At 39.8% G+C, this 13557-nt stretch overlaps 1 protein-coding gene across 3 annotated transcripts in view; it reads right to left on the reverse strand.

Annotated features, from left to right (window-relative positions):
* Positions 1–242: 242 nt before the first annotated feature.
* LOC138788993 (complement factor H-related protein 3-like) overlaps positions 243–13557 on the reverse strand; it is a 97286-nt gene continuing 83971 nt past the window's right edge. For all 3 annotated transcript variants that reach the window (XM_069967470.1, XM_069967468.1, XM_069967467.1), the window contains 2 exons: positions 7190–7366; positions 243–465 (listed from right to left, as the gene is read on the reverse strand). In XM_069967470.1, coding sequence (XP_069823571.1) covers positions 455–465; positions 7190–7366 — 188 coding nt within the window. In that variant the 3' untranslated portion in view covers positions 243–454. The remainder of the gene's footprint in view (positions 466–7189; positions 7367–13557) is intronic.

The raw sequence follows: 13557 nt of genomic DNA on the forward strand, positions 1-13557 counted from the left end.
TTGCTTGATGGGAGATGTAGTTTTCTGGCCATGTTGGATATAGATTTGCTTTTTTTAAAAAACTTGTAACTATGGAATGGAAGCAGACGGGAGACGGGAGATGGCTCAAAATACTCAGTGGGACTTGGTGAGTAAGACTAGCTAGGTTTGGGAGCATTTTCTTTTTAGCTCTTGGGGGGAATACCCCTTTAAGTGGATAAAAAATAAATAAATATAACAGAGATGACCCATGTACAAATTCATCATAGGGAGGAAAGGGTCTAAGCCAATTTTATTAATAGTTTTATTGTATTACCTAGAGACCTACAAATGTTTTTATTTAAACAATACACATAAAAATGACTATTACTATATGTAATTACAGTTAGAAATAAGGTTTCTTGTCTACAGTTCTCATATCAGGTATCTTCAGATTTTTCAGATATTTTTTGTCAGCTGCATATATTTACTGTAATCATCCTTGTGCTGAAAAAGAAGAAAATAGAAAAAAATGATTACCCTTTAGAAAACCAGGACAATTTTCATTTTTGCGCTTTTGTCTTTTCCTCCTTGTGTATATAAGGCCATAGCGTCTGCATTTTTCCACCTACAGACCCAGATGAGCCCTTGTTTTTTTTCGGCACTAGTTGTACTCTGCGACTGGCAATGTAATTTTTGCATAAATATGTAGTGAAACCAGAAAAAAAAATTATACATGCTGTGAAGTAATAATGATAAAAAAAAATATATATTTTTTTTAATTGGGGGTTTATGCCGTTCGCCCTAGGGTAAAACTGACATGTTATATGTGTTCCTCAGGTCAGTACGATTACAACGATATGTAACTTGCATGACTTTTATTTTATTTCACAGTTTTTAAAAATTACAACCTTTTAAAAAAAATAGAGGTTCCTTAAAATAGCTCTATTTTTTTGTGCCATGATCTGTACATCGGTACCTTGTTTGCATAAATGCGACTTTTTGATCACTTTTTATAACAATTTTTCTGGATTTAATGCGACCAAAAATGCACAATTTTGCATTTTGGAATTTTTTGGAGCTACCGTCAGGAATATGATGATTTAATAGTTCAGGCAAATACGCACGCGGTAATACCAAACATGTTTGTTTATTTATTTATTTTTATTTATAAAATGGGAAAAGAAGGGTGATTCAGATTTTTATTAGGGGAGGGAATATATATATATATATATATATATATATATATATATATATATATATTTTTTATTATTTTTTTTTTTTACACACTAACTAGAAGTCCCCCTGGGGGACTTCTATATTCACAACACTGATCTCTCGTTGAGATCTATGCAGTATAGATATACTGCATAGATCAATCAGATCGGTGTTCTATTGCTCTTGGCTGCGAACAGGGTCCACTCCTCTGTGATCACTAAAGACATTGCCTAAAGAATAACTTTGCTTCTATATTAATATTTAAATACATATTGAAATACAATGGGGCTCATTTGCTGTGGAAGTAGATCCAAACAGATAAAGATAGATTCACATTCCACAACAAAATACATTATATAGTACAAGGTAGGCAAATTACATTTTTCTAAGTCTTATCACATGATGCAGATAAATTTCTATGTTGAAAGACATGTAGGAGGCAGACAGTGAGATTTATAAGCCGATCATTCTGCTTTGCACAAAGCAAAATGAAGCCCATGTCACTCATCTCTGTTTAGATGTAATAATTTCCAGTTTAACAGGGGTGAAATTTGTGAGATATTCTCTTTACAAAAATGCATATAATATACATGAATTTTACTGCAGATTCACAACAAAGAGTTTTCACAATATATGGACTTACTAAATGGGTTACATTTTATTTAGATGTGTAATTAATAATTACATTGCTAATAATTTAATAATTATTAATAACTATTAATAATAATTTAATGACTAATAATTAATAAATATTTAATTATTTAACTGAAAAATCTACTATGTTCCCCACGGTTAGGCAGATAAAACATTCCCCACAGTTAAGTATAGAAGGGCAAAGATTTTACTATTTCAGAGCTCATAACATCATAATGAATGAAGATGCCAGAAATTCCACACCATGCCAAAATGACACGGGGCTGCAAGTTTAAAAGTAGTTTTTTAGGACAATAACTGCATCCCCTGCCGAACGGAACGCAGGTCAGATCTTGGATTAAAAGCAGCTATCCGGAGGTACAAGTGGTTTGGGAGGGACAGATTGTGGGTACAGAGTTGCTTTAAAGCTAGACTTAATGGGGTTACCCAGTATAAGAATATTATAATTAAATATCACCCCAAGACATATTTTATAATATAATTTAATCACTAATAGAACTGGCTTCTGTATGATTTTGCATCATTCACACTTGAAAGGAAGAACAAATTAGAAAAACTACAAAATGTGTATTGTGTACAGCTCCCTGGCTCCTTCCTCTCTCCATAGACAACAAATCATCCTCTGATGTCACAGGAGGCATAGCTGGATCTTGTCCCTAAGCTGTAGCCCCACCTCCTGAGTGATGTCACCATATGTGAACAGCCCCTCCAGCCTTCATCATCATCTCACTGTTTAATACCACTTACATACTATATTGAAGGCAGTGAGAATAAAAACAAGATTGCAAATGTCATAAAATCAGATGATCAGATTTTATTAGAATATGGAATTTGAAATTATTTTATTTACCTCTGCAACTTGGATAGGACAGTTTTCCTCCAGAACATTTTCCCTTTGGTTTCTTAAGTACAGTCTTACATTTAAAGTACACTTCTTCGTTTTCTAAGTACAGCAGGTCACTATTACGCCTTTCATCCAATACTAAGCTGTATGTATCAAGCTTATCTTGATTTATACGACACACCATTGGGGAATCAAACAGTTGCTAGAGTAGGGGACTGAACTACGCAAGACTGGTGCAGCCCTGATGCTGGCACCCACCCCGCTGTCCCTGCCTTCTTGCCTCAACTGCCTTTGACAGCAGTGGACAACTGGGAGGCAGTTCCTAACTTAAGTAAGTAAACACGGAACAAGACAGACAGACAAAAACACAGTAGGTGAGGGTCAACAAGTCCAGGTCAAAACACACACTAGCAAGGCAGTACAAAAATTGGTCCAGAGTCAAAATTCAAAGCCAGAAAGTCCAAACACCAGGAAATAAATGCAGGAACAATTGCTAGGTCAAAACACACTAGTAAACTAGGCTTTATCCCAGGCAAGGAATGAACACAAGTGGAGGATACTTATGGAAACAGAAGTCCCAGCCCAGATCATGTCAGTGAGCAGACTAGCGGTACCAGCCATCAGTCAACTGATTGCAAACCACAACACCTAGTGCTGATCGACCAGGGTTGGTGAGGCCCCGGCTGCAGCTACATCAGAAGGAAGCACCACCGTGCCCCTAGCAACTGGTTGGGCCTGGTGCGCTTCCTGCACCTGGCCAGACTGGTTGTCAGGATTGCCGTCGGAAAGAGGCCAGTCGCACGCTCCGGCAGCAGTGTGGACCAGGCATGCAGATTGTTTTCTAATAACAGTACACCTGATATCTATATGACGATGGTCAAATAAGAATCATTAAAATAATAATGTAATATAGATCAGCAGGGTAGTGAATCTCTCTGTGTAGTTAACCTACTGTGTTTCCCTGAATGTAAAACAGTGTCTTATATTAACTGTTGCTCCCAAAGATGCACAATGTCTTATTTTCAGGGGATGTTTTATTTTTCCATGAAGAATTCACAAAAACAATTAACAAAACAATAAAAAAAAATGAACATTTATTATATACTGTACAGTAGTTGTCAGCGCAAACCAGCATAACCAGACATAACCCTCGTGATGGGGATGCCTTATTTTCAGGGGGATGCCTTATTTTAAAGGGAATCTGTCAGCACCTGGGCTCGTCCCGAGGTGCTGACAGTGCAGTGAAGGTGCATGTCCCTCAATGTATGCAGTACCTATCTTGTAGCATTCAGTCCAGTAGTCTTTTTTTAATTCCTGTCTGTAACTTGTAATGGTGAGGTGTTTGTGCCGCACTTAGGCACGCCTCACCACCGCTTCCTCCTCCCTCTTTGCTGCCTGGCCTCCTGCTTCCTGATGACGTTGCTGGCGTTGACTTGGCAGTATTTGCGAGCGCCCTGTATATCTCGTGCATGCGCCGTAGCACAGATGAGCGGCGCAACTGTGGGCAGGGGGCGATATATACAGGGCGCTTGCACATACTGGCAAGTCGGCGCGGCCCTTGCCAGCGATGTCATCAGGAAGCAGGAGGCCGGGCTGGGTAGCAAAGAGGGAGGAGGAAGCGGTGGTGAGGCGTGCCTAAGTGCAGCATGAACACCTCACCACTACAAGTTACAGAGAAGAATAAAATAAAAAAAACTACTGGACTGAAAGCTACAATAAAGGTACTGCATACATTAACGGACATGCACCTTCACTAAACTGTCAGCACCTCGGGACCAGCCCAGGTGCTGACAGATTCCCTTTAAGCTATCCTGTAAATCCTCCACTATGCCTTATTTTCAGAGCATGTCTTATTTTCGGGGAAACAGGGTAGAAGCTATTATATTATTATTACAAAGGCTAGTGAATATTATTATTACAAAGGCTAGTGAATACGCAGATAGGAAAACTATGCTTAGATCACAATAACAGCAAAGGCAATACAATGCACTGCAATACAAACCGCATAAATGCGGTTTGTATTGCAGTGCATTGTATTGCCTTTGCTGTTATTGTGATCTAAGCAAAGTTTTCCTATCTGCGTATTCACTAGCCTTTGTTCCTTTTCAATATTGTGGTTGTTCCTTCCTTTCTTTCCCTTTCTGTATATCCTCACTAGTTGGGATTTGTGCTAGTGCACGCTTGTTACTCCCCTTTGATCTGACCCGTAGCTGTTTTCTACTGCTATTCTTCCAGCGTATGCGTTCCACACTGGAGCGCACCGCCACTGAATCCCTAGACAGTTGAGAGCGTGTATTGCCGGCGGTGGAACGCATGTTGCGTTCCACCGAGCGGATATGACGTAGGATGCCACTTCCGGTTTGATCGTATATCCGGTTGGGCATACGGCCATTTGCCCCAGACGCCGGCTAGGTGAGCGGCGCCTTGCTTAATCTCTCCTGCAACTATGGTCCCGGAGGTCAGTGAGTTGGGATGGATTTGCTTTGTGTGTTCATGTTTCCCATGATTTGCTTTGTGTGTTCATGTTTTTCATTGTTTTCTGATTGCATTTTACCGCATGTAGCTGTTTGCATGAGCATCATTCTCAGCTAGGTCATTGTATCTATGTTATTTCAGAGCCCAGATGTCTCTTGGTGACTTATGGGATGGATTATATTTATTTCCCCTAGATTATTGTGGATCCAGGTATTATGTTTTTCCTTCCCACACCATATATATTAACGTATCACACTTAAAGTCCATATCAGATTGTGTTTTTCTTTTGCTTCAAGAATTCTTAGTTAGCACATGGCACAACTCATCTAGTAACCATATATGTATTATATAGCATTTTTTTTATATGTTCAACTTTTGGTCTACTGCTATTAGAGGCAACTATCCACTATGTAACATAGTATTATTTACATGTTCAAATTTTGGTCTACTGCCATTAGAGTCAACTATTTATTATGTAACACGGATTGCTGTACCAGATATTAGACTAGCATCTATTATGATTACAAGCATATGCTCACTCATGATGAATAAGAATTTCCTCCTGTATTTGTTTTTCTATTTGTGTGTGTGTATATATATATATATATATATATATATATATATATATATATATATATATATGTCTTTTAACCATGTCTGTAACCTGTACATTAACACTTAGTCTGTTTGTCTAACTGTATAGATGCCATGACTAAGAGCCAAGTAGACTCGAAACGCGTCGGCTATCATTTTAGACTTTGGAATTAATAAAGTGGAATTTTATATGAGCTGGAGGAATCAAGTTTCGTTTCTTACCATTGACACCCCGGAATCCAGGGGCTTCATCCCCCGTGCTCTATCGTTCTACATGATCTAGGAAAGCAGCATCATTACTGGGAGCTGACCATATTTACTGTTTCTCTGTTACTGATGGTAGGCTTTGTTACATTGGTCCCAACTCTCTGCAGTTCATTCACTAGGTCCCCCCGCGTGGTTCTGGGATTTTTGATCACCGTTCTTGTGATCATTTTGACCCCATAGGGTGAGATTTTGTGTGGAGCCCTAGATCGAGGGAGATTATCAGTGGTCTTGTATGTCTTCCATTTTCTAATTATTGCTCCAACAGTTGATTTTTTCACTCCAAGCTGGTTGCCTATTGCAGATTCAGTCTTCCCAGCCTGGTGCAGGGCTACAATTTTGTTTCTGGTGTCCTTTGACAGCTCTTTGGTCTTCACCATAGTGGAGTTTGGAGTCTGACTGTTTGAGGGTGTGCACAGGTGTCTTTTTATACTGATAACAAGTTTAAACAGGTGCCATTACTACAGGTAATGAGTGGAGGAAAGAGGAGACTCTTAAAGAAGAAGTTACAGGTCTGTGAGAGCCAGAAATCTTGATTGTTTGTAGGTGACCAAATACTTATTTTCCACCGTAATTTGCAAATAAATTCTTACAAAATCAGACAATGTGATTTTCGGGATTTGTTATCTCATTTTGTCTCTCATAGTTGAGGTCTACCTATGATGTAAATTACAGACGCCTCTCATCTTTTTAAGTGGGAGAACTTGCACTATTGGTGACTGACTAAATGCTTTTTTTCCCCACTGTATGTCCTCTAGGCACTTAAGTATAAAAGGAATATAATACTATTTAAGTAGTGGATTTATTACTCAAAAGAGATTAAAATATTAAAGATAGAACAAATAAACATTCACACATACAAAAAATGGCAGAATTCCGCGAAGGAGGATGCCGCCAGCCTCCCTCTCATAATGATAGTCTATGGGAGGCTTGCGCGCCTCCTCTCTTGGCGCTGAAGAATAAACATGTTCATTTTTCAGATCCGAGAGAGGAGCTGTACGAGCCTCAGACTGTCATTATGACAGGGAGGCTGGCGACATTCTCCGCCGTAGAATTCCACCACTTTTGCTATGTGTGAACATAGCCTTACAGTGCAAAAATTCTACTTAAACATTAAGAATGAGATCAAGAATGTAAAAGTCATAAAATCAGGTGATTCTTAAAATATGGCATTATATTTACCTCTGCAACTTGGATAGGACAGTTTTCCTTCGGAACATTTTCCCTTTGCTTTCTTAGATCCAGTCTTACATTTAAAGTACACGTCATCGTTTTCTTCGTACAATACATCACTATTAAGCATTTCATCCAATATTATATCATTTATATGAAGCTCATCTTGATCTATGCGACACGTCTCTACGGAATCAAACATTACACGTGATGTCTATATGACGATGGTCAAATGAGAATATTTAGGATATTAATGTGATATACTGTAGATCAGCAGTGCAGTGTGTTTTTAAAAGGGTTATCCAGCATTAGAAAAACATGGTGACTTTCCTCCAGAGACGAGTCGCAAACCACATCTCAATTAGAGAAAAGAGTGGTGCTGTCTCTGGAAGAAAGTGACCATGTTTTTCTTATGCTGGATAACCCCTTTAACCTATAAGCTCAAAATAATAATAATAATAATAATAATAATAATAATAATAATAATTTTATATATTTTTATTTATTTTTTATATAATATATATATATATTTTTTAAATCAATTGCCTTTCCTAGGAAACACCATTAATATCATCTTGGCAAAGGTCCTACTCTAACCAGCTTTGCTATTTGAATGTTTATATGGGCACTGTCATTAAAAAAAAAAAAAAAATTACCATGTTCAAACCATGACAGATCAGGAGAGATCAGCCAGGAGACAGCGTGTTTACTCCTGGATCTGTGTCAAATAACTTCAATGCAAGTCTATAGGCTGTCTAATTCTTAGACAGAGTGGGGAGAGCAGTGTAGCAGCTCGTTTTTGTGACCAGTCAGAAGAGCGCTGATAATACTTTTTAAAGCTATGCAATAGCATAACATTGATCATTATAAACAGTTTAATGATTGCTTGTAATAGTCCGCTAGAGTAAAATAAATAAATAATAGTCCCCAATATAATTTGAAATTACCCCCCTTTCCATTTTTGTGGTATTATAGTGTGCACAATTGTCCGTCCTGTTAAAATATAACAAAAACTGAGCCCCCGAACCAGCCCTGTAGGTGGGGGAATAAACAGGTATAAGAGTCACAATAAGTCCATTTTAATCATAATTTGTAAAATAAATAAATAAATAAAAATTAGTTTTAGTTTAAAAAATTAAATGTTAGAAAAAAAATGAGTCTGTGGAGCCTCACTTGTGAGTCTCAAAACACGGGAATATCCAGATATTCCCAGCCTATTGCCATAGGGTGCCTCCAGATGGAGAGAGCACCACACTACCCTGATAGGTAGCCCCTTAAAGCAACTCTTGTACCTTCGGATAGTTGCTTTTAATCCAAGATCTGTCCTGTGGTCTGTTCGGCAGGTGATGCAGTTATTGTCATAAACAACTTTTAAATTTGCAGCCCCGTGCCCTATTGCCGTGGCTTGCATTTTGTATGCATTAGGCTGGCACCACCTCTCCGTCCCTACTCCCCACCCCATTCATCATTAGAAATGCTCCAGTCAGATTGTCTCCTATATGAACATTACTCAGGTGCCTTAACGATCCAGCCCATGTTCAGTATTCACACAGCTGCCAAATAGTAGGTACTCTGCCTGGAGCATTTCTAATGATGAGGAGGGACAGAGAGGTGATGCCAGCCTAATGCATACACAATGTAAGCCACGGCCATAGGGAACGGGGCTGCAAGTTTAAAAGTTGTTTTTTAGGACAATAACTGCATCACCTGCCGAACGGACCCTAGGACAGATCTTGGATTAAAAGCAACTATCCAAAGGTACAAATGTTGTTGTTGTTTTTTTTTTTTTTTTTGGGGGGGGGGCGGATTGTGGGCACAGAGTCGCTTTAAGTTCCACTCGGTTGTGAGTATTGGAACATAAATAGGGAAACAACAGGGTTGCCCCTTTTGCGTCAAAGTCTAACTCAAGGTGCGAGTGTTGTGACATGACAGGGACAGGGATATAATATTACTGCTTTATAAAGCTTTTGTGCGACCTCATCTGTAATATGCTGTCCAGTTTTGGAACCAGATTCTTAAAAAGGACGTCCTAGAGATGGAGAGGGTACAAAGACGGGCAATCAAACTAATAAGGGGAATAGAGCATCTTAGTTATGCGGAGAGGTTAAAAGAATTAAATTTGTTTAGTCTGGAGAAGAGACGTTTAAGGGGAGAGATGATAATTTTTTAAAAAATATATAAATGGCCCCTACAAGAAATATGGGAAAAAGATGTTCCAGGTAAAACCCCCTCAAAAGGACAAGGGGGTACTGCCTCCACCTTGAGAAAAAAGGTTCAATCTCCGAAAGCGACACGCATTCTTTGCCATGAGAAATGTGAATCTGTGGAACAGTCTACCACAGGATCTGGTCACAGCAACAACAGTAGAGGGCTTCAAAACCGGCCTAGACAAGTTCTTAGACGAAAATAATTTAAATGCATATGTATAGAACCTATCATCCCTCCCCCTTCCCTGTATCCATCCCTTCCTTGGTTGAATTTGATGGACATTTGTCTTTTTTCAACCGTATTAACTATGTAACTATGACAAGGGCTTGCCAAGGCAGGCATACATCCACAGACAGCTGTTTCGTTGTATTTGCCCCTCATCAGTGTGGAGCAGGATTCTGGCTGGTTGGGGCAATGACAAATCAACCAACAAAACACAGCAATCACTGAACTCAAATTTCAATGAAGTGCTCAATCAGGAGTCTCCCCTGAATCCCCCCCCCCTTCCCCCCCATTTAAATATGCAAAAAATGAGTCTGTGGAGCTTCGGATGCGAGTCTAAAAACACAGGAAGTGCCAGATGTCCCTAGCTTATTGCCACGGGGCGCCTCCAGATGGGGAGAGCACCACACCACCCTGATAGGTAGCCCCTTAAGTCCCACTCGGTTGCGAGTATTGGAACATAAATAGACGCACATGAGGAAGGAGGAGTTTGTTTCCTTCGAAACATCCGCGGGGAGGACGTTCCAGGACGTCCGAGTTTGAGGTTTGCATTAGCTGTGAGCTCCTGTATATGCTGCATCTATGTTCTAAATAAATGAATTTAAAGTCATAAAGACGATGTGAGTATACTGTGCCCTGTATTCACAGAGCATACTGGTCTCCATCAAACCGAAGATGAGAGCAATCTGGTGGGAAGTTTTTTCCTCCATACCTATTATTATATTATACTTCCCCACTTGACATAAGCCATCCACGGCGTAGCACCTAGAGAAAGTTACGAGGGAAAGCGAGCACAGTATGGGTTAACAAGTGAAAAAACACTTATCAACAGATTATAAAAGTTAAGATGTTTTTTGTACTTTCATAAAGTGCAGAAGGCAATGGTGAGATTGTCCATAGTGCAACAAACTTTTTGTAAACTGGATGTATCCATCCATATACACCCTGATGCGTCAGTCTTAATACATTTATTTTATTTTTATTTTTTTGGCACAGCAAAGCGAGGCAGCTTGTGACTCACAAGAAAGGGGGTTAAAGGGAAAGAAAAAGTTCACGGCTAGGTCAGGCACAGAATCTTGAACACGTTGCAGGGATGTAACTGGGGACACACAACACAATGGTCAGCAGAGCCTCAACACAAGATCAAGCGTCCGGTGACACACTTTTTACTCCTTCTTGGAGGAGTGGTGATGCTGCAGGCGTCTTTTTCCTAGGTTGAGCCGGCAACAGATGTCTGGGACCCTTTCTTTTGCAGCAGACACAGGTCTCCCAGACAGCAGAGGCTGCAGTGGTAGTCACAGGCATAGGAGTTGGTGTAATTGTTACATTGTAGGTTACTTGAGGTTGTACCTGAGAGATGGTACTGGCATCTGCAGATGTCACAGTAGTGGCTCACTGCCTGGTTTGAGCATTCATAATGGCAGACGCTGTGGTAGTACAGGTAGTAATAGCAGGGAGCTTAGTAGCAACAAGAACCGTTTTTTCCTTAGCAGCTTTCCGACAGTGGTATTGCTCCCACGTCTCATCCCAATCCTGGGAAGCTGTAGGCTGAAATGGCTCCTGTATGTAGTTTTGAGGCCTAAACACTGCAGCAGCCCGTCTTTTTCTGTCCCTTGTGTATGGGGTGTGCTCGACAATTTCCGCTTCTTTTAAGTTGTGTTCGGTCGCAGGGAGGTAAGCTCTCTTTACAGCTCTGCGGTTTACACGGACGTGTTTGCCTGAATAAGAGTCCTGTAGCCTTCCATACCCCCTCTCCTTGTCAAATTAAATTTCTGTGGCTCTCCATCACTCAAGAGAGACCTCACCTGGACGTGGTCTCTCAAAGTGCTGGATAAATTTTTTCTCAATTTCAGCAGTTTTTTTTTTGCAAATTTTCTTAATGAATCCATGTGAATTCGCTTTGCAGAATGAAGACAATTGATGGTGCGATTCGCAGTGAATTTTCATTCAACAGATTCGCTTTGTTCACATTTTTGATTTTTCCATAGACTTTAATGTAGCAAATGATTAGATTCAAAATACAGTTGTGTTTTATACAGATTGCATAGGCTACTGTTCACACAGAATAAAATAAAAGCAAAATATGATTGTATTATTATTAAAGCAATAATGTATTCTTTTGACGTCTATGGAGAATTGATCATCAGTGCACACACACAGTTGAGAAAAATGTCTTTAACCCCTTCAAGACCGGGCTAATTTTCGTTTTTTCCTCCTCGTGTTTAAAAGGCCACAGCGCTAGCATTTTTTCACCTACAGACCCACATGAGCCTTTATTTTTTGCACCACTAATTGTAATTTACAACGGTAGACTTAGTTTTTCCATAAAGTATGCTGTGAAACCATAAAAAAATTATTTGTACAATGAAATTGAAAAAAAAAAGGAATTTGTTTTCATTATGGGGGGGTTTCATGTTTACGCCATTCGTTCTATAGGAAAACCGACATGTTATATATGCTCTTCCTAATTACAACGATATGTAATTTATGTGACTTTTATTTTATCTGACAGCTTTTAAAAAATTTAAACTTTGCTCTATTCCCAGGCTTATAGCGCTTTTATCCTTTGGTCTATGGGGCTGCATGAGGTGTCATTTTTTGCGCCATGATCTGTATTTCTATCGGTACCTCAGTTGCGTATATGCAACTTTTTTATCCCTTTTAATTATAATTTAGGGGTATTTGAGTATATAACTTTTAGGTCACGGCCCGGTAAGAAGGAGTGATCTCCCCACCGCGATCGCTCACTAGACACCAGGGAAAGGGGGAAATAATACATTTAAATTTATAATTGGCTATAATAATGCTAAAAGCCGGGACCCGGGCTACACATAGCACTCGGGATCACGGTGGTTCAGAGCGGGGTTGTTTCAAAATGACAGCAATCCTGAAAGACTGCCGTTAAGCAGCCAAAAAAGACCTTGTGGGAAAATATCCTCTGGCTATGTTCACACAATGTCTTTTGAGGCTATGTTCACACTACGTACGCTTCCGGCCGTAGTGCGCTCCGTGAATATGCGGCCGGAAACTTACGTAGTTAGCGTACAATGCAAAGTATACGTTCCCGGCCGCACAGTTCACACTTCGTACGAATGTACGCCGGGATCGTATATGGCACCGTAAGAAATGAACCAGACCAAGGCTGTAACTTACGCCCGTAGCGTATCCCCGCGGATCCGTACGAAGTGGTTATTTCTTCACTTTTCCACTCTTCTATGCCGATCCAAAAGGTTCGGTGGGGTGTCCGGGGCTAGGCGAAGATTTCCAAGTAAAAGACCGCTGTCAGATCGCTTCGTAGGGGGCTCGGGAAGCGTAAGTAGACTACGGGCGTACGTTCGCAATGCGTACGCATTGCGTACACATTGCGTACGCATCCGCCCGCACATCGAATATTCGCCACGCCCGTTGTTTCAGCCGCACATGTACGGCGCCGTACGAAATGCGTACGGATTCGTACGTAGTGTGAACATAGCCTTAAGGCGAATTTTTTTTTAAAACAACAGCCGTTTTTAATGATCATGATCATTATTTACAGCTTTTATAAAATAACCATTATTATAAAAATAAAAAGAAGGTTCATATTTTGCAACAATACCTCAATCTGTTTTTTGCAAAAAACAGCTGTTTTATTTATTTATTAACATTCTTTACTTCGTGTTTTATATTTTTTCAAACGTTCAAGAGTGGTGGGTACAAGGCAGAAAAAGTAATCAATGACAGCATAGCAAATCATATACCACCATCTTAAAATATAGAACAATAAGAAATAACAGGATCTAAACTTGTACCAGACCGGCGTGCACCAAAAGATGGAGTTGTGAGGCAGATGTAAAAAAATCAAGAATCTAGCTAGCAGTGAACGACCGATATGAGTGCGCACTAGTCAATCGTAATTGGTTACATAGAGACAAAGGACAACAAATGCACAAGATGACAAACAAACAGAG

This window comes from Dendropsophus ebraccatus, chromosome 4 (genome assembly GCF_027789765.1).
Source record: "Dendropsophus ebraccatus isolate aDenEbr1 chromosome 4, aDenEbr1.pat, whole genome shotgun sequence".
Lineage (NCBI taxonomy): Eukaryota > Metazoa > Chordata > Amphibia > Anura > Hylidae > Dendropsophus > Dendropsophus ebraccatus.